This window comes from Episyrphus balteatus, chromosome 1, assembly GCF_945859705.1.
Source record: "Episyrphus balteatus chromosome 1, idEpiBalt1.1, whole genome shotgun sequence".
NCBI classification, from domain to species: domain Eukaryota; kingdom Metazoa; phylum Arthropoda; class Insecta; order Diptera; family Syrphidae; genus Episyrphus; species Episyrphus balteatus.
In genome coordinates this window covers 50,568,556-50,594,305 of record NC_079134.1, presented here as the reverse complement: position 1 = coordinate 50,594,305, position 25,750 = coordinate 50,568,556, and the positions used below count along the sequence as shown (strand labels likewise).

Below are 25,750 nucleotides of genomic sequence, written 5' to 3'. Positions count from 1 at the left end.
TGCAGTGAAAGAAAAGTTACAACAAAACCTTCAATAGTTAATTCATGGAATGAACAGACGACTCCAAATTATCATATGCGCTAGAGGAGACAATGCCAAGTATTGAATAAAATTATTGGAAAGAACTGTCACGTGCTTCCATTTTTTAATTTTGTTTCTTAAAAAACAAAAATTATTTTAATGGGTTATACCTAGTTGTAATTTTGAAATTTTTGCACAATTTTCTTAGATACTTTTGTCAGGTAATGAACGAAGGAATAAGGTTGTTGACAATAATTCGATTTTTCAAGCCACTTTAAAGTGTAAATTTTCGTGAAAAAAACGATTTTTTTCTTTAGGAAGCCGCCATTTTGTCAAAAATCAAAATTTTGAAAATTCGTTCGTTCATTACCTGCACTCGTCCATCCTGTAAATGAATCTTTTGTTTTTTTTTTTAATTTTAGGTGATTTGGTGATATCTTGCTTACCGCCAGACTTCTTTTTTTGGAGGTCGTCTAGAAGATCTAATACAAAAATAACGGAACACAATATTTTTTTAAATACACAGCGAAATCTTTTAATACATTAAATTTGCTATATATACATGTATTCTTTATGTTTATATAATTAAATGCCTCTTAACAAAAATCCACAAAAAAGAACGTTTTTTCGCACTTACAACTAGATATAACCCCTTAATATTGTTTGGGACAAACTAAAACTGTAATAAATTCTTGATTGGTTATAAAAAACTAATTACGTAGTTTGGCAAAGATAAAGCCAGAAAAGAGAGCAAAAATCATAAAAACCGTCATAACTCGAAAACGGGACGAAAACGAGAAAATTATCTCATAAGTCAGGAATCCATGGTTTTCATTTGGGGCGGTGACTGTGGGACACCCTGTATACCTCAAGCTACAGCTTAAGCTAGTAAAGCGATTTTCATCAAACTTGGTAGTTAACGGTATTGAGAGATTCCCTAGACGAGAAATTGAATTTTTTTTTTGTTGGAACCAAAACTAACGGTACCTGCCACATAACGGAAATAGAAAAGTTAATTTCTTTTCAAACGGGCGCCCCGCAGAAATAGTAAGAAAAATTCTCAGATCAGTTTTCAGTAAGATGTTTCTTAGAAAAAAGTAGTTTTGTTTTTTTGTTAATTTCTCGAAAACGACTAGATATTTTTGCATACAGTTTTGTGTTATTGTTGAGCACCCAAACAAAATTAATACTTAATAACATAAAATTTTCAAAATTTTGATTTTGAGAATTAATTTTTCAAAAACTGTGCCATAAAATGGCTTAATTTAAAATCTAATTAATGAAGAGGTTTTTAGCTTTACAAAAAGGTATAAAACGTTATTGTAGGGGTAACCGTTGTTGATTTTAAAATTATTTTTTTTAAACTGTCCCTCCCGGTTAAACGAGGGGGAATAGACTTTTCCCTCCAATACGATTTTTTTCCTGTCACGACCCAACCTCCACGCTCTACCTTTTTGGCACATTCCTTCTGAATCACCCTGTATACAAAAAATTATTTTTTTTACAAACGGCTCTAACGATTTTCAGATTTTTTTCTAAAAATTCCTTTTCATACAAGAAATCAGATGGCATTATGTACTTTGTTTTCGGATCAAAATCATTAGAAATGGTGTTTCATTAATTATAAAAACTGATTTTCTGTGGGTATTTTTTTACATTATCGGAAATATTTTAATAAAAGCATGAGTCATGCATTTTATTATTTTTGGTTTTCCTCCATTTTGGTTTCTGTAAATTGATATTCAAACAAAAATATAACCAAACCCCATCAAGACACGCACAAAAAGAAGCGAAGTTCTAAGATTTGGTTTTGTGAGCTTTTCCGACTGCAGTTACGGCTCCGGCTCCAGCAGTTAAATGTTTTTCAATTAAATTTTGATGACTACTTGGCAATTTTACTTTTAATTACCAATTTTGACTATTGTTCGAAAATTTGTCAAATAAAGTCTTACTTTAATTGATAGAAATTTAACCAAATCTTACAGTCTAAGAGCCAACGGTACATTTCTTGTGCGACAGGTAATCGATTTATAGTTATATAAACTTAACAAACATTTTCAAAATTATTTGAAAACACTACTCCGTTATTGCACTTTTTCTCAGAATCGGCGACGGACGACACAAACGGGCAACTTTCATGTTTGTTACCGTAATAAATGGACCTCCTTAAAATCTTAATTTAAAATCGGTTACCTCTCAGATAAGAGATAGAAATCTACCTCAACTCTCAATCTATTCAAACTTGGGAAACTTTTATATTTAAACATTATAGAAATTGGCTCCTGTTTTGAGTGGAGAAAAGTTCCCTTAAAATCGTTCCTTGGTATAAATTACAAATCTATCATGTTTCAAGATCTACATTTATAAGTGCTTTGTATACATCACAAGACCCATCACTGCACGAAATTACAAGTTTCTACAATAACGGGAAGTTATCGTTTTTGTCCACCAACTCCTAATCTTACACCCCCGTGGTGAACATCGGGTAACCAGTACCTCAACCTAAGATTTGGTAAAACCCCAGGCGGAACATTATAGCGGCAGCAAACGAGAAAGGGGGAGAAGTGCTCCCACTAAGATACTTCTCCTTGGATCCAGGCGGCGTATTAAATCTATTTGATGAGATCAACCTTGGCGTCTACAGTTCCAATCAGGATGAACTACTACCTACTAATTGGTTAAATTTAATTATGACCGCAACTTAAACGCTTCTTATGAGACGTCCACATGAATAGCATATCAAACATGTATTTTATCTTTTTAATGTCCATTGTCACACTAAATAGGTTTCAGTGCCGCGTCAAAAAGTAGACAGGCCAACAAGCACTAAATTGATTTTATTTTCAACGAACCTTAGGCCCGTTTCACACATAGCAGGCGACCGGCTAATATTAACCAATAAATAATTTGAAAAGCACAATTACATATACTTAAGCTAATGAAAGCCTTTATTGAATTCAACTTAAAATTTAAATTAACGTATTCACAAGTTTTTTTTATCAAAATGTTAACAAAAAACTATTAAAAACTAATTCAATATAATCTAGAGTTGAAAGCATACATGTGTAATTAATTTATTTAATTTCGGCAGAGTCATATCGTGATTGCATCATGCGTTTAATATAGGATTTATAGTCATCGCCAGGTGCAAAACCTCCTGATTTTGTCCCTAGCCCAGCAGTTGATGATCGGGCATCAGCCTGGTTGGAGAAAAGAAAGGAAAAATTAATTTCTATAGAATTAAACTTATGTACATCAAAATATTCACCTCAATAATATTCGTCCGTCCTTGATTTTTTCGACCAAGACCCTGACCCTCCGACCATCCCATCTTCTGAAGCAGTCGATTACCAACATTATTCTCACCAATCGGTAAGACAGGCTGTTGTTGCTGTCGAGGCTTATTGGATTTAGTCATATGTTTTAGCTCCTTCACGAAACGCTCTTTACTGCGATTCGGTGGAGGTGGATCACTTTCGCCGTATTTCAAACGTCTTTCTTTAGCTCGATCGCGGTATCTGGATATGATCAAGATATACAGTTACAAAAATCATGAAGAAAAGATTTTGAAAATACTCACGATAATGCATTTTGTTCATCTGTGTCCGTTATACCCCTTGACATATTGTACTTTTGCAGATTTTCCATGTGCAATTTGGACATTTTCAAATGCTTGGTTAAAATATCAAGGGACTGGAAGGCTCTCTTGCACAGTAAACAAGTCAACTTCTGAAAATCAACATAATCTTTTTCACTTTCCATTTGTGGTTGCGTTTGTTGTTGATTGTGATGCGAATGATCTTCATGATCATCTGAATCAGATGCATATGAGGGCACCAGTTTACTCATACTTGGACTAGCATATTCTGTAAGTTTTGGTCGGTCCTTCTTTTCCAAAATAGAGAAACCTACATCTGCGTAACCACTAGCGAGTGGTTTAACTGTTGGTTCCTCTGTTTTCTGAGGTAAAATTGGTTGCGGCGTTGCCACATAAACCATATCTTTCTTTTGGTTCAGTTGCTTAGCCCACTTCTCCATGTCTTTAACAATTTTCTTTGCCACCTTTACTTTGTCCGGCTTATCCCGTTTACTTTCTTTTTTGTGATCATCGAATTCCGGAGGCTTCGGTGCAGTTGGGACAGTTTCTTTTAACGTGTTTTGAACTGCAGCTTGAGCAGCTGCTGCTGTTGCCAACACATATGTGCTTTTTCCCTGATCCCAGTAGAGGTATGCGCCGGTTTCGTTGTTGTAGTAGTATTGGGAATGGGCATCGTAATAAAGGCCAGTCGAGGGATCATAGTAATATCCTGAAGTCTCGTCATATTGATACAGGGATACATCGGGTGTAGCTGAAAGGTACAAAAATATATCTCAAGACATGACTTAGATATTTATAAAATTCAACTTACGATATTGTTTATCGTCGTTGCCTCTTGGTGGAACAACAGTTGCAGCTGCTATGGCAGCTTTGGTTGCAGCTGCTGCGGCTGCCGCTGCTGCAGCTGCCTGTGTTGCCGTCGTTTCAATACTCTTCATCTTACTCTGTTTTCTCTGAATGGCCGACAATGCCACAGCGGCACCCGAATTGGCAGACTCGCCCAGCTGATTAACCGAAGGAAGGTTGCCGAACTGTCCCTTTGATATTTCCGTCATGTAATACTGCGTGTAATATTTCAGGTAGTGTTCTTGTTCAGCTGGCGTCGAGGCATACAACGAGGCACTGTATTCGGCCAATCGAGGCACATCAGCAACCGTATATTGATACGTATTCGGGTTAGCATTGGCCACAGTCGCTATGGCATCCTGAGTTACTTTGACGTTATTGCTTGGACCTCGAGATATTTGACGATTTTCCGAGTCCACGCAATATGATATCAAAACTGAAACGTGTAAATTGGTTAAAAAGCCATTACAATGGAATCAAACAATTAAAAGTATTACCCTCTCGGCTATCGATTTGCAAAGGTGGTTCCAGTGAATTAAGTGCATTATGTGTATTCATTGAGTCCACCAAATTATCAAAATTTAGATAGCAAATGCCACGAGATGTCTGCGTTAGGGGATCACGACAAACAAGTATTTTAGAGATCTTCGAGACCAGCGTGGGAACAACTTCTTGCATTTTGGTGAGAACTCCTTCCTCGTTGGTAAGCACATCCAAATTACGTAGCATAATTTCTTCAATTTAGAATTTCAAAGAATTGTCCAGGTAGAAAAAATTTGTTTAATATTTATATTTTTTTTGTTTGAAAATATAGAGGTGCTAAATGTTACTAGCGTTTTTATACTTTTAGTTAGAATGTTGCTAACTTCATCGCTGCCTTCGCCACCTTTTTCGCTTTCTTCACGGGATGCACAACATTTGAAGCATTTGTCACGTCTCTTGAAATTGAAAACGCCACACTGAAAGGGATGATATTTGAAATGCAATTAGATAAGAGTACATCAGCAGTTAAGTTAATAAAAATTCGTGGATGGGAAAAAACAAGTTATGATAACCACCTTCTTGTTATATACAAACAAGAGGAATTACTTTCAGAACAAGAAAAGGGTATCATCATGACTCTTTCTGTCTCCGTCTCCTCACTGCCAATCTGTACGCTTTTCCCGACCCACACAACATTAGTGGGATGATAAATATCTTATTTAAAAAATGAAAACAAATCAAAAGGCGTAACGAATATCCTACACATTTACTGAAAACCCAAGCATAATCGGCAACTTGAAATAATTGGTAATTCCTACGAAGATCATCGTTTACACACATACCAAGTACTGACAGTTTTTCGGTTTCATTAATACCGGTAGCATTCATCAATATTGGCAATAGGTGTTGGAAACGGATATGAGAAGCTGAAGATTAATTCCGTCAATGTAGTGGATACGAAGTTTATGAAAAAAAAAATTTTTTTTTGACAAAATGTACACAAAAATGTAAGAAGCTTGAGAGAAAATTTTAGGGCCATTTTGTTCACTCGAAGTTGAACATAACTTGAGGATTTTTATCTTCAACTTCCCAATTTGCTTTTGTTCACTGAAAGTTGACGTTCCTAACTTTCGATTTTCAACTCGAGAGTTTATTAACTTTCAGTTTTCTTAACTTCCGAAAATTGTAGAAGTTGAGTAAGCAAACTTGAGAGTTTGGATGAAAATGTCATGTTTTTTATTTTATTTATTGAGAAAAAATTAAAATGAGCCAACATTTTCCGAATAATATTTATTAATAGCAAATTGGAGTGAAGTATAATAAAGAAAATGGGTTTTATAAGAAGATTTCACATATTATCAAAAGACAAATACTTATATTTTCACTTTCGTTTACACAAATTACTGATTGCTGCATTTTATATTAAGGTTCTGAATATTTTCCAACTGCAGATACACAAACAATTGAAAACAAATTGATTTGTATATAATCATTTTTTCTTAGAAAAAAAAAAACGAAATAATTCATGACATATGGATTTAAATTATTTATTATTTACTCAAATTTGACATTTTGTTTGCATTTCAGACTTAAAGTTGAGAGATTTTGTGTTAATTGTCACAAATATCCCAGGGATATTTTTGAAACTGGAAGTTGGCCAACTTTTGTTTTTCAAACTCGAGAGTTAAGAAAAAAACAGTGAACAAAATAGATTCTCAACTTTTGTTTTAACTCTCGAGTTAAAGTCAACTTTCAAGTTTGTCAACTTGAGAGTTTGCTTCAAGTTAAGCAATAGTGAACAAAATCGCCCTAATGAAAATAGGCGAGCCTCAAGGGGCAGCACTTGGGCCGTTGATTTCTTGTTTATTACCAATTCACTTGCCCTTTAAATGTGAGATGATGGTTTTTGTTGATGACATAGGTTTCGCGTAGAACGCAGCAAATCTTTTAGATTTATCTGCTCATATTAACTTGGGACCTAAGAATCTGGTTCGTTCTTCATAAATAATCAGCCGGAAAAACAAAACCAATGTTTTTTAGTCTATCTAATTTGAAAAATTCAATTTCTGATTTTTCTTATCATTCTCCTGGCCGTCAAAGTTACTGGCTATATAGTTACTTTAAAGCTTCATTTCCATTCCATATTATTTAATTTTTGTCGGATTTTTTAAGAAAAACATTTTTATTTTCTTTATTTATGAAAGATTCTCAACAATGTTATACCATTTTGAAAAGAGAATTGAACACGCCAACTTTTAAGCTAACTTGCCGAAATCACGTAGTGCATTTTTTTTACACTACGACTCATTGAATTAGGGCCATGTAAATTGTTTGAGTACTTAGTTTGGGAAAAAAATATTTGCTTTAAAACTGATGCAGCTGAGTTAAAACTTTTGAATGCACTTGTTAGCAGGGTTATTCAAGGTTCCGTAGCAAAAGAAAAAATTGAGAAAACTTAAGATTTGTAGTCACGGCACATGAAAGACCGTCACAGGGTGACCATTTTTTCGATTTTTTTTCGAATGCGCATAACTTCCAAAATATTTGGCTGCGATTTTTTTTATTATTTTTCTGATAACAGTCACCACCAAACCTATCTATCGTTTTCGTTTCGACGTTAACTTTTGGGACACCCTGTATTGTGTTTAATTTAAATTTTCAGTACTACCTTAAAAAAAGAGCTGAGGTACAAACTCTGTTAATACGTTTCTACATATGTTATAGATTGATGTAAGGTATCTGATCGAAATGCATCTCGTATTATATAATAACAATAGAAACAGAGTAAAATTGGATTTGAAATGTTTTTGTTTTACAAAAACATTTCATAAGAATAAAAGACTGGTTATCAGTTTTCCTTTGTTCCTCAATTTGAAAATCCTTCTATTACGACATTTATGTATATTGTTCTGGAAATCGTAATTTTAGAATCTTAAATAATTAAAGGATTCGCGGGAATCATTTGTTTTTGGTAAATGTTCCTTAGTTGTCATGTAGATTATTTAATAAACATCCTATGTCTCTGAGAACAAAAGGATCTTTTCTGCAATTTTTAAATGGTTCAGAATTGTGGCTCAGTAATTATGATCCAACATGTTTAAAACTTGTTTTAGGGTTTAATGCTTATAAAGGATACATTTATGTAAGGTTTCTTCAAGCTTCTACCATTTTTTTATTTTTGAATCTTCATTCTAGCATTGTTTTTTATTTTGTCTTTTAAAATATACATAAACTAGATTTATTTATTTTAGTCACCCACCCACTATTGTTTATTATCGTACTAATATTTTGAAGGGGCCTTTAAATTAATTTATCTTTACACTATAAATGCTTCTAACATTACCCTAACTTAAACTTATTGTTATCAAGAATAAATTATACATACAACTAGCTATTAAAGAAATAGATGAATAATAAACATTCAAACATTTTCGGCAAAGAGGGTTTAGAAATATCAAGCACAGTAATCTTACTTCTCCAAAGATATGTAAACTTGGTTGAGAAATTAACTCACCTTTGCACAATACCAGTCCGTTATTGGTTTATCCTTATTAAGCGGTTCCTTTGAGTAGCTGTAGTGCATAACGGCCTGTTGATGATTTTGCAACATCAATACACCCTAGAAAAAACATGGAAAAAAAAGCAAATATAAGTAATCGATCTACGAACAATTTCCTGACTAAACAGTCACCGCCGTTAAATATTGATTCTAGCCTCATTTTATCATTCCAAATATTGGCTTTTTAAACAGCTCGCTAAACAATTATTATTTTTTTTTTTTAATATAATCTGGCTTAGCAGTTGTTTTTGTTTTTTTTTTTTTTCTTGTAAAAAAAAAATATTCAAACATCAAATGTTACAATTTTTATAAATTTAATTTTTTTGCTGATTTTAATTCTATATTTTTTTCTAAATTAATTACTTTGTTTAATTTCTTTATAATTCACATAGAATAAGCGAAATAAAATTATACTTTGAATATTTATAAGAAAATTAATATTTTTTACAACTGCACCAGATTCAAAAGATACCTGCTTCAAATCCATCCAGCGAACGGCTTCATCAACGGTTCTAAACTCGACGAAAGCAAAACCTCGAGATGCACCTAAATTAGATCCTAAGATAAAAGCAAACACAAAATTCTTGTAAATTTTATTTAATACAAAAACGGTTGTAATTTGGTTGTTGTTGATTGGTTGTTTTATATTTCTGATTACTATTATTTGTTATTACTTGTTACATTAAAACAGAGAGAAACACAGGAGCAAAAGTATGTTGCCTGAAGTCTGTTGCAATACTTCGATTGCGATCGGATTATGTTGACAAACAGTTTGCAATTATTGCATTGTGAGACTTTCCAATAAAGGAAACGATTTATTTTCGAAATTATCATTGCATTTGCATAAGGTTTGCTTCAAATGTGGACCATCATTTGTGTATTTGTTTTACAAATCAGTATACTTACTTTGTTTGAATAGAATTTCAATTTTTAATGATTGATCTTTTCTTAATTTCAAGGACAAAAAGGATGGGATAAAGTATTTAATAAATTTATTAATAAAGAAAACCATGCCTACCCGATTTTCTTTTGCGAATCAGACGAATGGATGTTGAACATAAGCCGCACTGCATTAAATCGCTGCCTATCTGTAAATAAAAAAAAATTAAAGAAATATTAATAACCATTCATACGTTATAAAATATGGGATTATAATTTTTTTTATTTAATGAGGTACTGCTAAAAGTGAACTACTGCACACCTTCTTTTGTTTCACTATTTCAAAACCTTTTTTAAATTTCTTATTCTATTATTCGCCTATTATACCAAAAATCATTTTTAGCTGGCAGGAATGACAGTGATTCTCACAAAAGTGTTCTCAAACTTTAGTGAGGCCTAAAACCTCTTTTTTTTTGGAATGCCGTCTACCCATCTTAACAGCAAAAAAGTTATTCGAGAACAAGGACGAGTGGATGATGCATTTATGGATTTAAAAAAGATATGGGACGACCACTTTAACCTTAATTGTACACTTGGAAAATGATAATAAATCACAATATAAATCTATCTATTCCCCGGGATTCGCAAATTGCAGAAATAAAACAATGCATTTATGAAACTTGCATGAATGTCAGAAAACTATCATACTCTGGGCTTAAAATAAGTACTAAGTGGGAAGGTATTATGTCACTAATCGACAGCTAAATCGACAGGATTCACTTCAGCCAACTCCTAAACAACTTTTGTGTAAGGTGTAACCGATAATAGGATGCAATTTGCGCAACCTGCTTGGGAAGTTGAACTTTTAGATCAAGTGACCACGAATTAAGAGGTATTCGATCCGATCACTGACTGAACGATGTTAAAGCGACTGAAGGGCATATAATACCTTGGAAGTTTTGCATGTGTGGCACAGATGAACCATTAAAAACAATGCCTTTGAAACCGGAACTATACTATAGTCGTGTGCAAATTAATTGGGACAAAAGAAAATTTCTATAAATTTTGCATTATTTTCAAATTAAATGTAAAAAAAAAATAGAACAGATCAGTTTTAGAGCTTAATAGAGCCTGTCTTAGTTTTTATAAGTGTGTTTTATTTTTAAGGCATCAATTAATCCAGCTTTCCGCAAATATTTTTGATTTTATGGTCTATCAGTAAAGAAAGCTCAGGAATAGAGATTGCACCACAAAATTAGACATATTTCCTCACTTTTTGATGTATTGTTTCATGACGATAAAATCAAAAATATTTGCGAAAACCTAGTTTTATCGATGCCCAAAAGATAAAGCACACTTATAAAAACCAAGGCAGGTTATATTAAGCATTAAAACTGATCTGTGTGATGACCAATCCGGTCATCAGAATCCTTTTAGTGGTACTAGGTCGCTTATATTCAATTATATTTGAAAATTTCCCGAGCGATGCTAGAACCCACGACCTAGCAATAGGTAGGCCGACGTACTACGCATCGCACTATCGCTGCCACCTGATAAGTTCTAACCTAGAAAAGGTTTTCCAAATATGAAGTTCACTTGAACCGACTAGCATTTTTACTAACTCACACAAGTCGGCTGTTGTTCATTCGATTTCTTTCGCTTTTTCTCCCAACTCTATTCTTTAGACAACAATTCTTTGTTCATACAAGGAGGGAGATGAGTGGGAAGAGGTTGACACTAGTCAAATTTTAATTCATTAGAAGGGGTTTGTGTATGGATTTTTTTTCATGCTGCCTGTGAAATCAATTTATATTCAAGGTTTTGTTTTCAACTTTTTTTTTTTTGCTAAAAATTCTTAAAATACAATTAAGAGTGGGTAAATGGATAATAACTTACATCTGCTTCAGTAACATGCGGCGGAAGTCCTCGAACAATGACTGTATTGTTGGGAGATTGATGTCGAAAGTCAAATTCATGATTCATACCCATGCCATCATAGCCATCGCTATTATCATCTCTTTCCGGTGAATGATATCGTTTCGTGTGGCGATGTCCCCGGTGTTCCCTACAAACAAAACTCATAATAATATTTCCGCCTACAGAATCTACTTTAATTGTATTAAATTACCGCCTTCCTTGATCAAATCTCTCCCGATCCCTATCTCGGTCATATTCCCGAGATTTGTGTCTTTCTTCAAAGTGTCTATCCATATCATCAGCAAAACCAGGACCACTAGCACCTCCACCACCACCATTTCGATGTTGGCGAAACTCTTTCTCTCTTTGTTCCTCATATCGTTCCTGATTGAATCTCTCTTCCATGTAACGTGCATCATTTTCATCAATGCGTTCAATACGACCAATTCCACCACCCATATTATGATGATGCATCATTCTGCTTTCGTCCTGATGATGATGATAATCATCGTAAATGAGTTCGCGATAAAGATCTTGTTCGGGACTTCGACGAAAAAAACGTTCCCGACTACGGGAACGTGGCATTGGAGGTGGTGATCTGGATCTACGTCTATATTCGTGTTCTCTACTTTGGTTTCTTTTGTTTTATTATACCGAAGGGTCAATTGATTAATCAATACAAAAAAGGGGGATTCTTGCTTACCTTGACCTCGAACGAGATCGACTATAGCGTCTATGATCCCGACGGATTCTATGCCTGCGAGGAGACTCAATACTCCTGGATCCTATTAAAATAAATTACATATTTGTATTTTTTATTTAAATTTTCATTTTATGAAACCAAAAACAAATTTATCAATGAACAAAACATACTTCTATCCATTTTTACAAAATTATCAAAATTGGAATGCAGTTTAGACTTTTTGTTAATTTTTTTGAATGAATCTCATACGAGAATTTATTTTTCACTAAATTTATAAAAAAATGGTTGATTTTATATAAAAAAAGGTTGATTATTTCTTGAAGATAAAAATCATTGGACTTTTTTTCACCAAAAGATTTCGATGTAGAAAAAAATTGTGTGTGAAAAAAATGACATACATGAAATGAGTGCATTCAGAGAATTTCATGGGTACGTTCAGATTTAAAACAATTTTGTGCTTTAAAAACTGAGCGAAAAATATACTTCCCATAAACATGAACATGGTACATGAGCAATGAGCACAGTACACAAAAGCGGGAATCTCAATAGGTGTGTTTTTTATTACCACCGGTCTTAACTGGACAAAAAAAACGCGTCGGGGCTTAACCTGAAATCTTGGCAGCACTGTGTATTGAATGTTCCGAAAACAGCAGACACAACAAAAATTTAGAGTTGTCAAATTTTTCGCTTTCGTCTTTTTCTTGTATTTTTCATGTATGTTTTACAAGCAGATATAAAAATGTATGCTAGCAAAACTAGTTTAATACATTTTGTCCTTCCAAACGTCAGTTTTCACGTTTGTAAACAATTCTAAACAATTTATAAAAAAATTAGTTTGGTAGCACAGATTTAAAACTGTTCAAAAAGTTAAGCCCAGAGAAATCTCCGGGCTAAACAACTAAGCCCAAGGGGCTAAGGTGTTGTTGTATTTAACATGTAAATTGCTTAGCCCAGACTGCGTTTTTTTTTGTCCAGTTAAGACCGGTTGTAATAAAAAACACACCTAATGAGGGCCAGTTGTACACATTGTATAAAAAGACAAGGTATGATCATTAGAGCCGCCATCTTACAAAATGGGGTAGTAAGGTTTTGACGCTTGGCTTTTGACAAAGTCAAAAGCAACAACAATTTCCAAGACAAATTTGTTTACAACAACAATTTCAATGGGCAGCTGTCGAAACCTTAAGTAGCCATTTTTAAGTTTTGACAGTTCTCAATACAGAGTTTTTTCTAATGATCATACCTTCTTTTTTTATACCATGAGTTGTACAAACGTGGTTCAGCCTCGGATCAGGAATTTAACCCACCGATTTCGGCGGATTTCCTGCGGGTCAACTTCGGTTCAAGCATGGATGTGAACATTATGTGGACCTTGCTAAACTGGAACCTTAAGCCTGGTACGCTGTTCGCGCTAAATTTTAGCCGAGATAAAATTCCCATACAAGTTATCAATGTATGTATGTATGGGATCCATTTTAGCTCAGATTAAATTTTTCGATAATTTGTATGGAATTTAGCGCGAACAGCGTACCAGGCTTAAAAAAAAAAAATTGACGAATGGTTAATGTTTCATGTCCAGCCAGCCACGTAAAAACAGAAAATAAAGAGGTTTTTTAGAAAAAAGTATTTTTGGTATTTTGTTGATTTCTCGAAACTGACAAGATACTTTTGAATCCGGTTTTCTATTTTTATTTAAAAATAAATAAAATTTTGAAAAAAATGTGTTTGAAATTTTTTTCCAATTCTTTTTTTTCTCAAAATTTTGATTTTAAAAATAATTTTTTTCCAAAACTGTGCCATAAAATGGCTTTGTTTAAAATCTTTGTAAAAGACTAGAGTTTTGGCTTTACAAAAAGGTATAGCTCGTTATTGTAGATGTAACCGTTGATTTTAAATTGTAATAATTTTTCCAAATTAAGTTAGCCACCATCCCATAACATTTCATTCTTGTCTCGACCCAAACTACACGCTCTAGCTTTTTGGCACACTGCTCCTGAATAACCCTGTATGAGTATACAAATTTTCGAACATTTTTCAAAATAGAAGTTGATAGGTATACCATTTTTAAGAAAATATTCAACACACAAAAACAAAAGAAATTTCGATAAAATTCAGTATCCGTTTTTAAAACATTGATTTTTCAAAAAAAAAAAATTTAATTATATTTTTAAAAATCCAATCATTTGATTTTTTGTATAAAAATTTTGATTGAAATCGGCTTGCACGTTTACGAGAAATTCATAAATAAAAATAAACCGTTCTGTGGCAGGTATACCGTTAATAACGGTACAAAAAATATTTTTTTTATTTCATAAGTTGGCACTCTTATGTGTATTACTACACAACATTTTTTTTATCAAAATCGTTAGCGCCGTTTAAAAAAAAAATTTACTTCTATCTCAGTTATGTGGCAAAACCGTTAGTTTTGGTCCTAAAAACAATTTCCTGGATGACAAATACATCTAGGAAATCACTCAAAACTGTTTACTACCAAGTTTAAACAAAATCGCTCCAGTAGTTTACAACTTCGAAACTGCTAAGTTTGAAATTAATCGCTTCAGTAGCTAGAAAAAGGGGCAGACAGAATTGCGAGGCCAACTTTTTTGGAACTCTTCTTTATCATGGCTGTTATCTTGAGTTTGAGTTCTTTTACGAACCCATAGCTTGTTTTATAGTACACACTTACAATTGCAAATGAAGGGTCCGGGGGAAAAACAGCACAAGTCCATTCCAACTCATTTCGCGAAAAACGCATTTTAAAATTTTGTTCTCCATACAACTTAGAACTAAAAGCACACAATTGATTTATATTTTCAGTAAAGCTTAAATTTGTTTTATACAAGTAAGGATGCCATCAGATAGTGCTCAGTAAATACTACAAGACCTCATCATTAGTTTATTTTTGACAAAAAGTGAACATGTGCCGTTTTTCCCCTGGACCCTTCAAATAGAAGAGTTTGAAAATTTTCACTTTACCCATTTTTATTTCAAATTGAGCTGTTTTTCATTTGATTTAGAATGGGGAAAAGTTGAGTTGTGTTAATCAGTAATTGCAAAAAACCACATCATTTTTCTTCCCAAGTACCTAGTTTCTAATTATTGAAAGTTCAAAAATGGAATTTCTAACTAGAAACTATCCATCGAACCAACCTTTTTCAAATTGAAATTCGAATCTTTTTAACCTGGAATCCAATAATAATTCGTTTATGGAAAAAAAAAACAATTTCAATTCCTACAGTTATTCAATGAATTTATTAGAAAATCAGTTAAACTAAATATTAAATTTAACGAATTTACAATAAGTTTTATATATTTAAATGATTAAAAAACTGAATCACCATAACAATATAGCATTTAAAATAAACAATTTGAAGGTATTCCATAATAAATTTTTACTTAATTTCAGCAGATTCATATCGTGACTTCATCATTCGTTTAATATATGATTTGTAATCATCGCCAGGTGCAAATGCTCCTGATTTTGTCCCTAATCCAGCTGTTGATGATCGTGCATCAGCCTAAGAAAAAATATGAAGAAACAATTAAATCGCATAAATAAATATAAATTAAATTAAGACACTCACCTCGATAATATTCGTACGTCCTTGATTTTTTCGACCAAGTCCCTGACCCTCCGACCATCCCATTTTCTGTAGCAGGCGATTACCAACATTATTTTCACCAATCGGTAAGGCGGGTTGTTGTTGCTGTCGGGGCTTATTAGATTTGGTCATATGTTTTAGTTCATTCTCGAAACGTTCTTTACTGCGATTCGGCGGAGGTGGGTCACTTTCGCCGTATTTCAAACGTCTTTCTTTAGCTCGATCGCGGTAGCTGCGTGTGATGAGATAACGGTTATCACAAAAAAAAAAATTAAGCTGGAAAATAAAAGAAATACTTACGATAGCGCATTCTGTTCATCTGAATCCGTTATGCCCCTTGACATATTGTACTTCTGAAGATTTTCTTTATGTAAGTTCGACATTTTTAAATGCTTGGTTAAAATATCAAGGGACTGGAAGGCTCTCTTGCACAGTAAACAAGTGAGCTTCTGGAAATCAACATAATCCTTTTCACTTTCCATTTGTGGTTGCCCTTGTTGCTGCTGTTGATTGTGATGCGAATGATCATCGTGATCATCTGAATCAGACGCATATGAGGGCACCAGTTTACTCATACTTGGACTAGCATATTCTGTAAGTTTAGGTCGGTCCTTCTTTTCCAAAATAGAGAAACCTACATCTGCGTAACCACTAGCGAGTGGTTTAACTGTTGGTTCCTCTGTTTTCTGAGGTAAAATTGGTTGCGGCGTTGCCACATAAACCATATCTTTCTTTTGGTTCAGTTGCTTAGCCCACTTCTCCATGTCTTTAACAATTTTCTTTGCCACCTTTACTTTGTCCGGCTTATCCCGTTTACTTTCTTTTTTGTGATCATCGAATTCCGGAGGCTTCGGTGCAGTTGGGACAGTTTCTTTTAATGTGTTTTGAACTGCAGCTTGAGCAGCTGCTGCTGTTGCCAACACATATGTGCTTTTTCCCTGATCCCAGTAGAGGTATGCGCCGGTTTCGTTGTTGTAGTAGTATTGGGAATGGGCATCGTAATAAAGGCCAGTCGAGGGATCATAGTAATATCCTGAAGTCTCGTCATACTGATACAAGGATACATCAGGAGTAGCTGTAAAGATAGACAAACATACATCTCAAGAGATAACTTAGATATTTATAAAATTCAACTTACGATATTGTTTATCGTCGTTGCCTCTTGGTGGAACAACAGTTGCAGCTGCTATGGCAGCTTTGGTTGCAGCTGCTGCGGCTGCCGCTGCTGCAGCTGCCTGTGTTGCCGTCGTTTCAATACTCTTCATCTTACTCTGTTTTCTCTGAATGGCCGACAATGCCACAGCGGCACCCGAATTCGCAGACTCTCCCAGTTGATTAACCGAGGGAAGGTTGCCGAACTGTCCCTTTGATATTTCCGTCATGTAATACTGCGTGTAATATTTAAGGTAGTGTTCTTGTTCAGCTGGCGTCGAGGCATACAACGAGGCACTGTATTCGGCCAATCGAGGCACATCGGCAACCGTATATTGATAAGTATTCGGGTTGGCATTGGCCACAGTCGCTATGGCATCCTGAGTTACTTTGACGTTATTGCTTGGACCTCGAGATATTTGACGATTTTCCGAGTCCACGCAATATGATATCAAAACTGAAACATTCAAATTGGTTAAAAATCCATCAAAATGGATCCAAACAATTAAAAGTATTACCCTCCCGGCTATCGATTTGTAGAGGTGGTTCGAGTGAATTGAGTGCATTATGTGTATTCATTGAGTCTACCAAATTATCAAAATTAAGATAGCAAATGCCACGAGATGTCTGCGTTAGGGGATCACGGCAAACAAGTATTTTAGAGATCTTTGAGACCAGCGTGGGAACAACTTCTTGCATTTTGGTGAGAACTCCTTCCTCGTTGGTAAGCACATCCAAATTACGTAGCATAATTTCTTTTATTTGAAATTGATGATGACAGCGCAATTCAATTCAGGTTCATTTTAAAGAATTGTCCAGGTAGAAAAAATTTGTTTAATATTTATATTTTTTATGTTTGAAAATATAGAGGTGCTAAATGTTACTAGCGTTTTTATACTTTTAGTTAGAATGTTGCTAACTTCATCGCTGCCCTCGCCACCCTTTTCGCTTTCTTCACGGGATGCACAACATTTGAAGCACTTGTCACGTCTTTTGAAATTGAAAACACCGCACTGAAATGGATGATATTTAAAATGCAGTTAGTTAAGAATTTATTAATGACCCTTATTCGATTTTTTTTACAAATTGATGAATGGATTCAAACACATTTTGAGAAAATTTTGTATTATCAAAAATATGATTGATGTTGGCTTGAATCTGCAATTCTATCCACTTCTTTCAACTGCAAACCGATTACATATATTTTTCGAAATTAAGACTTCAAGCTTCCTGACATACCACATTCGATAGTGCTTATCATTATATATGATGTTTATTTTTTCAATGGCGCTGATAGCATTAATTGGACCTAAGCCTCAAAGATATAAACGTCACCTCCAGCTGATGTATTTTCAGGTTTTGGACAAAAAGATGTTCAGTAAGGACGGTCAATACTGCTTTGACTCAAGAAAAAAACAGTCCACCACGAAAGGGGAAGCGCAAGTAGGCAACTCTTCTTGGCTGCAAAAACACAGGGTAACATCACCCCGATCGAACTATAAGTCGTCGGCGTAAAGCAAAATTGTTCTAAGTCCTTAAGAAATCCTATGTACTTAGAACAATTTTGCTTTACGCCGACGAAGTGTCAATTATAAGTGGAAACGATTCAGATGAGGTTTATCTGCAAAAAATTGGTTGCTTGTCGAAAACGAAATCCTTTTGTTTGTGATAATAAGATTAGATTGAGGTAAAAATACTACAACCTCTTTTATTCCACGTCAGAAGTAGGTAAAATATTCTGTATTCTAGCGAAAATGTCAAGTAATGCTTAATTTGTATCTAGGTATAGCAACGACAACGCTACAATCAGCGTTGAATCCCAGGAAGGCAACTTCATTGTGTCGTCAATGTACGGTGAACAGTATCCAACATCAAAAAAAGTCCGACATATTGTGGATGTGATGCCAATGCCCACTACACGAAATGGGGTGGTATGGTGGTAATAATATCATTAAAAGGGTGAGCCAATTTTTTTAATACATTCTCTGTTCTAACCTAACACTAGAAGGTTGCAAGCAATCGAACTGGCTAGAATCTACATACTCAGAACCAGACTTTGAACAATTTATTACAGAGCATTCGGGAATCATTTTAATTCCCAGACGACTGTAATGTCTTTAAGGCTGATATTTTTGCGTGAAAAAGTGGTATAATTGGTATACAAGAAAAAACTATACTCCTCGGAGATTATATTTTTCACGGATAGTACCTACGATTATAAGATACAAGGCCGTTTTAAAATGCAGAAAGAAACTAAATAGCATTTGCTACACTAACCAAGTAAAACTCTGCTGTGTTCTAATATGTATAGAAGGGAAAGTATTAGTAGAAGAACTAGCAAAAAAGGAGCAGCATTAAAAAAGGGGATAGTAGTAGTCAATTAGTTATGGGGCCAGATATTTTGATCGGCGTGCTCAAAAGAAAAATAAGCCTGATAACAAAAGAGCAAATCAATAACTACTGGAAGATCAGGAACGACTGTTATCTTTAGAAATGTATGGCCTAAAATCAATAAAAAGGAAACTCGGTATGTATCGGTATGTATCGCTGAGTAAAAATAATATTAGAATCTTGATAGGTACACTAACCTAATAACTATTCATTGTCCCATTGGCACAATGGCCAAAAGAATGGGTGCATTTGCAACCTTTTTCTATAGGAGCTGTCAGGATCAGTATTTAAAATGAATATTTATTTAAAACCATTAAACACCTCCAACAAATCGAACCCGTAACTTTGAAAAGGTTCTTTGGAGAACTGGACGATCTAGCGCTGGTCTCAATTGCAAACATGAGGAAATTCATTGAAAGTACAGGATGGTTGGTGAATAAACCATTTATGCAACATTTTTTTTTTAGATAAGCAACAGCTCAGCGCTTTTCACACCCCTTCCAACCTGTTTTTAATTGTTTTTAATTTATCAAAAACTTTTCAAAAACAAAACTGATCAATTGTTAATTTTTGAAAAACTCAGTCTTTAGTTAAAAAGTTTGTCGATGTATTTTGTATTAGTAGTTTTATCCGAAAAATCTTAATAATTTATTGTGTCTGTAATTAATGAATAAAAGATCTTAAATGGTTTAGAAAAAAAACTCACCTTTGCACAATACCAGTCTGATATTGGTTTATCTTTATTAAGCGGCTCCTTCGAGTAACTGTAATGCATGACGGCTCGATGATGATCCTGCAGCATCAAAACACCCTAGAAAAACATGGAAAAAAAAGAATATCAGTAATTGATCTGCGAACATTTTCCTGACTACACAGTCACCGCCGTTTAAATTATGATTCTAGCCTCATTGTATCTTTCCAAATATTGGCTTTAAGCAGCTCGCTCAACAAGAATTGTTGATATTTCATAAAATATACGCATATTAATTTCTTTTCTTTTTTTTTTTTTCTTTAAATAAAATCTGGCTTAGCAGTTGTTTTTTTTTTTTGTTTTTGTTAAAAACATTCAAGAATTTAATTTAAACATTATAAAAATTTAAGACTTTGCAAAAAATTCTAGTAATTGTAACTTTTTTCATTAATTTTGAATTCTATGTAAACTATTTTTTTTTTTTAATCTTTTTTTAAACGTTTTATCAAATAAGCAAAATAAAATTATACTTGAACAAATAAGGAAAATAATATTGTTTACAACTGCACCAGATTCAAGTGATACCTGCTTCAAATCCATCCAGCGTACGGCTTCTTCAACGGTACTAAACTCGACGAAAGCAAAACCTCGAGATGCACCTAAATTTTAGATAAAAGCAAACACAAAATTCTTGTAAATTTTATTTAAAACAAAAACGGTTGAAATTTGGTTGTTGTGTTGGTTGTTTGTTGGTTTTGTGATGGCAAATTTTATAAAGCACTTGTCACATTAATTTCATTTAAGATTGAAAAAGACAGAGAAAACAGAATCAGACATGGCATGTATGTTGCCTGATGCAATATTTTGATTGCAATCAAAATGCGTTGATAAACAGTTTGCAATTGCGTTGTTAGTGATTTTTTCATGTTTATTTTTTCAAATTTATGATTGCATTTGCATAAGGTTTACTACACATGAAGATTTGGGTGTTGTTTAATTGTACTTCATTTTGACAGACCATTATACTTACGTACTTTGAATAAAATTTGAATTTTCAATAATTGAACTTTTGTCATTTTCAAGGACTAAGGGGGAATGGGATATTTCAATAGGATAAAATATAATTTAATTGATTGCTCAAGCCGACAATGCCTACCTGTTTTTCTTTTACGAATAAGGCGAATTGACATCGCACATAAGCCGCACTGCATTAAATCGCTGCTTATCTGTAATGAAGAAAAGTATAAAATACATAAAATACGTGTGTAAATAGGTGTGTTTTTATTTATGAAGAAGTTGTATAGTAATTCAATAAAAATAAAGCCAACTAAAAACATTTTTGGTTGGTAGAGAGTAAGAAGAAAATTGTATTTAAAGCAAAATTTTCAATACAATATGGTAAGAATTACGATAATTAATTGCATTGAGCTAATTGATATTTGAATTACAGGTTTTATTATTTATGTAGATATTTTTCATTTGCAAAATTCAAACCAAACATCGTTTTCTAAAATTCAAAGAGAAGTTAGTGTCACTACAACTATATAATCACTCCCAAAATTTAAAAAGGAGTTAACTTTTAAGGAGCGAAGGGAGTGATTAAAACGACATCTACATTTTTTTTCTGTATTAGTTGTAAAATTTTTGGGTGGTTGTTGAAGGAAGAAAATTGTATTTATTTATTTACAATTAATAAAGTATAGAAAAAATTAAAAAATTGTATAATAAAGATTGTTATAATTTTTTTTTATTAAATGGTCACAAATAAATGCAAAACAAAAGTAAAATCAATCCATCTGTTAAATTTACCGTGAAAAAAAAATTTTGAAAAAAAAAGGAAAGGAGTCTGGTCAGATTTTCACTGAACGAGGTTTCCGCACTCAATCGTTTAATTTATTGTCATTTTCAGTGTTAAATGATATAGGAAATTATTTCATTCAGAGACTAATTTGATCGAAATCATCTCATTTTATCTTGTCAAAAAAGGCTATTAGAAATATTTGTGTTTAATTTAACGTGATATTTTACACACATCATAAAAAATAAAAGTAAAATTTGCGCGTCATATGTTCATTACAGTTATGCTAGTCGCGCCCTAACAACTTTTAGTTTCTCAACTTTTTGGTTTAAAAAATAAAACACATGGGCTTCTATGGGACCGCACGCACATGCAGAAACTATTTGATACATAGCGTCATAATTAGGCAAACAAATAAACTTAAGCTCTTGTCTCACTTATCAGTACATTTTTTTAGATCCATCTCAATATGAGATAGGTTAAAGAAAATGTACTGAAAAGTGAGAAAAGAGCTTAACCTTCCGATGAAAACAGGGGTACTATATCACCCCAGACTTGGTTTTTATTTCTTTGGTTTTTTCTTTTTTTTTCAATCATTATTTTTTCTTATTCACATTCTAAGTAAAAGGACTGATGCTCTGTTTCTCCTAAGTCTGCGACAAATAGAACTGAAGATATAAGCTTTTTAAACTAACAACATCGGCTCTATTCTTGGAGAGTTCTCAATTCAAACACAAAAACAATAAATTAAAGATAAAAGTCTCCAAAACCGTTCAGTTCTTATATGCAGAATGTGAATTTGTGTTAGTTTAACCAACTCACATTAATTGGAAAACTCACGATATTTGACCTCCCGAAAACCATATAAAGCCGTGATTTAAAATTACCAGACATTTGAATTCATTATTCGAACACATAAGCAACGGCGTATACAAGGGGGGGGTCACGGGGTCATGACCCCCCCAAGAACTCAGAACTTAAAAAAGAATTTGTTAGGTATGTGATACTGAAATCCCTTGAGTAAGATTATTTTCAAAATGTTGAAGTTTTAGAACATGAACGAAAATTAAAAGTAAACAAAACTATTTTACCATATTTAAAACTAACAAACTATTTTACCATATTTTGGGGATGTGGTCATATTTTAAGCGAACGCTATGCTGGATTAGGATTATTTTGATTCGTTCGATAATATTAGTTGAGCTGTGCTGTAGAGTTTTTTATGGAAACAAAATCCGGATAAGTATTATATTCAAAATTTTTTAAAAGAAATTGAATCGGGTAGGTACACAAAAATAATATCTTAAGGGCAAGACACTGCTTACCAGCAAATAAAAGAAGCATCCATATCTTGTATTTTTTTATATGATAAAGTGAATAAAATATGTTTTAAATAGGGAAGCTTTCTGTGGCCTTGCAGTGTGGAGGTCAATTCTGTTGATAAAATTCGTCATCGGCAAAATGTTGAAGAAGGATATCATTTTTTTAGTTTTTGCAATGTTCCAGTTCAATACATTCGTCTGATAAAATTTGGTGAATTTTGTTTGCTTACAGAATATAACAGTATTTTGTACATACTAAATTTGCTAGATCTGTTGCATTTTTTGAAACAACTATCGATTTGTTAATCATCAATGGCCAGCCAATTATAAAAGCAATGTAAGCAACTTTATCTAAGGCAATTTAAATATTATTATTAAATATCACTTAGGGCTAATTTTTTCAATAGTTAGATAAACCTAAGTTAGAGCTTATTCCTAGGAATAAAAGTTTTTTTTTTTATAGTGACATTTATTTTTCTGATAGTCTATCTGACGATTGAAAAAGCAGGGCTTAATCTAATAAATACAACTGAATGTTTTTTATATTGAAAACCGCTGATTAATACCTGAAAACGGACGAATTCCAAAATATCGCCAAAATTATTTTTTTTTTTGTCTTTACTATTTTAATAGAGGTATTTTAAATTCCCATACAATTTTAAAACAAAATTTAAAAAAAAATATATTTTCAAATGCTATTTTTTTTTTTTAATTTTGCGATTCGTTTGCCTTTTATTTTAACTTTCTGGGCTAGCGGAAAACAATGAACAGTTTTTTTAAGGCAAATTATTCAATCGAAGTACTCGTACAGTACATTTTATTTTTAGAAGAGGATAGCCTCAATTGGTCAAAATTAAAGCCTAGTACGCTTCTGATAAGAAACGAAAAATCCCATACTAAAATGAAACAACGAAATGGTAAACCAAAAATTTCGTTCAACTTTTCGTTCTGTAGTACGCTGTTCGGCACAACGAAATTGAAAGTCTAAACTTCTTTTTCGCACGCAAACAATTGCCGGGGACATTCATTGTGTGGAAAAATGACATTTTGAGTTTTTTTGTTTGTTTTTGTTGTTCATTTTGTCATTGCATATCTTTCTGCGATGCGTGTTTGCTTTTTTTTCATTTATGTTTTGCAATTTTTGAGTATTTTTCGGTCCAGATTTCGCAAGCATTTCGTTGTCCTCGTGAAGACCGACGAAAAATTTCGTTTCACATCAGCAGCGTTCTAGGCTTTAAGACTTAACGCTAAACTTAAACGAATCTCATACCGTTTTTGTTTGGTTATTTTTAGAACTACATTCGGAACTTTTCGATTCGAAATGCAAGACGCACAAATTGTTTAATAATTCAAAAAGCCCATTTTCAGGTATATGCCTCCTATCAAAACTTTTGAAAAAAAAATTTGGCATGACACCCCCCAAGAAGCAAACCTGTATACACCCCTGCGCATAAGGCTATAAAAATGCATACATTTTGTGTTATACTTTCACACCCAAAATTTGATGTGGGCTCTTAGACTATAATTACTATTAACAAATTTGAAAGTCTGTAGCGTAAATAAATAACAGAAATAGTGTGAGTTGTGGGGAAACGCTTTAAAGCTTTGATATAAAACGTTCAATAATGAAATATAATAAATTAATATAAAAGAATAAAATCTTACATCTGCTTCCGTAATATGTTGTGCAAGTCCACGTACTATGACTGTGTTGTTCGGGGACTGATGTCGGAAATCAAATTCATGGTTCATACCCATGCCATCATAACCATCGCTATTATCATCTCTTTCCGCTGAATGGTATCGCTTCGTGTGGCGATGTCCTCGATGTTCCCTATTAACAAAACTCATATTATTTTGTTTTCCAACATCTATTGCAGTAGTATAATAAATTACCGTCTTTCTCGATCACATCTCTCTCGATCTCGGTCATATTCCCGAGACTTGTGTCTTTCTTCAAAGTGTCTATCCATATCATCAGTAAAACCAGGACCACCACCACCTCCACCATTACCACCATTTCGATGTTGGCGAAACTCTTTCTCTCTTTGTTCTTCATATCTCTCCTGATTGAATCTCTCTTCCATGTAACGTGCATCGTTTTCATCAATGCGTTCAATACGACCCATTCCACCACCCATATTATGATGATGCATCATTCTGCTTTCGTCCTGATGATGATGATAATCATCGTAAATGAGTTCCCGATAAAGATCTTGTTCGGGACTTCGACGAAAAAAACGTTCCCGACTACGGGAACGTGGCATTTGAGGTGGTGATCTGGATCTACGTCTGCGCTCATGTTCTCTACTACGGTTTCTTTTAAAGAGAATAACATTATTGTTTTATAAATAATGAACGTCCATGAACTCAAGTTAATTAAATTAATCAATAAAAAGAAAGAAAAAAACACCGACAAAATACATACCTTGACCTCGAACGAGATCTACTATAACGTCTATGGTCCCTTCGAACTCTGTGTCGTCGTGGCGAGTCAATACTCCTTGATCCTATTATAATTAGTAGTCATTGTTTTAGTTATTTAATTACATTATTTAATTTTATAATCCAATAATCAAAATCTTATCCATTTTCTTTTAATTTTTTTTTCACAACAAAGATGGCGAACATACTTCTATCCATCTCCATGAATTTATTAAAATTGTTGGAATGCAGTTTAAGGCTTTTTTTCAATAGATTTTTTTTATAAGAAATGCAAAAACAAATAGCTTTTTTTCAAATGAATGTGGAAATAATTAATTTTAGTTGAAAAATTTTGGATATTCTT

The 25,750-nt window shown here is 33.3% G+C and overlaps 2 protein-coding genes across 5 annotated transcripts; both read right to left on the bottom strand.

Moving 5' to 3' along the window:
- Positions 1–3,047: 3,047 nt before the first annotated feature.
- Positions 3,048–12,343, bottom strand: LOC129918584 (RNA-binding protein 5-A-like). Of its 3 annotated transcripts, none has more exons than XM_055999213.1 (13): positions 12,177–12,343; positions 12,007–12,088; positions 11,515–11,931; positions 11,283–11,451; positions 9,526–9,595; positions 8,980–9,065; positions 8,463–8,567; positions 5,310–5,424; positions 4,963–5,199; positions 4,431–4,901; positions 3,602–4,370; positions 3,290–3,539; positions 3,048–3,221 (listed from the first exon to the last, which is right to left on the bottom strand). In XM_055999213.1, exons 1-13 carry the CDS (start codon positions 12,184–12,186, stop codon positions 3,096–3,098), a joined length of 2,907 nt encoding a protein of 968 aa, XP_055855188.1. In that variant the 5' UTR covers positions 12,187–12,343; the 3' UTR covers positions 3,048–3,095. The 3 variants fall into 3 exon arrangements, with proteins under 3 accessions (XP_055855188.1, XP_055855196.1, XP_055855180.1); XM_055999221.1 differs by having other exon boundaries at positions 11,515–11,928; XM_055999205.1 differs by having other exon boundaries at positions 11,515–11,940; positions 12,177–12,342.
- Positions 12,344–15,245: 2,902 nt separating this feature from the next.
- Positions 15,246–25,741, bottom strand: LOC129918571 (RNA-binding protein 5-A-like). Of its 2 annotated transcripts, XM_055999184.1 has the most exons (14): positions 25,596–25,741; positions 25,391–25,472; positions 24,859–25,281; positions 24,628–24,796; positions 20,999–21,068; positions 20,877–20,927; positions 20,428–20,501; positions 19,858–19,962; positions 17,659–17,773; positions 17,279–17,515; positions 16,747–17,217; positions 15,909–16,683; positions 15,591–15,840; positions 15,246–15,524 (listed from the first exon to the last, which is right to left on the bottom strand). In XM_055999184.1, the coding sequence occupies exons 1-14, from the start codon at positions 25,609–25,611 to the stop codon at positions 15,399–15,401; spliced, it is 2,964 nt and encodes a 987-aa protein (XP_055855159.1). In that variant the 5' UTR covers positions 25,612–25,741; the 3' UTR covers positions 15,246–15,398. The 2 variants fall into 2 exon arrangements, with proteins under 2 accessions (XP_055855159.1, XP_055855168.1); XM_055999193.1 differs by lacking the exon at positions 20,877–20,927.
- Positions 25,742–25,750: the final 9 nt, after the last annotated feature.

Bases quoted from the DNA above. Each gene is read 5' to 3' on its own strand.
- LOC129918571 (XM_055999184.1), bottom strand. The intron at 20,928-20,998 runs GTAGGCATTGTC...ATTCCCCCTTAG, and splicing joins TATTCGTAAAAGAAAAACAG to TCCTTGAAAATGACAAAAGT. The intron at 15,841-15,908 runs GTAAGTATTTCT...CATCACACGCAG, and splicing joins GATGAACAGAATGCGCTATC to CTACCGCGATCGAGCTAAAG.
- LOC129918584 (XM_055999205.1), bottom strand. The intron at 11,452-11,514 runs GTAATTTAATAC...TTTTGTTTGTAG, and splicing joins AGATTTGATCAAGGAAGGCG to GGAACACCGGGGACATCGCC. The intron at 9,066-9,525 runs GTAGGCATGGTT...CTTTTATCTTAG, and splicing joins GATTCGCAAAAGAAAATCGG to GATCTAATTTAGGTGCATCT.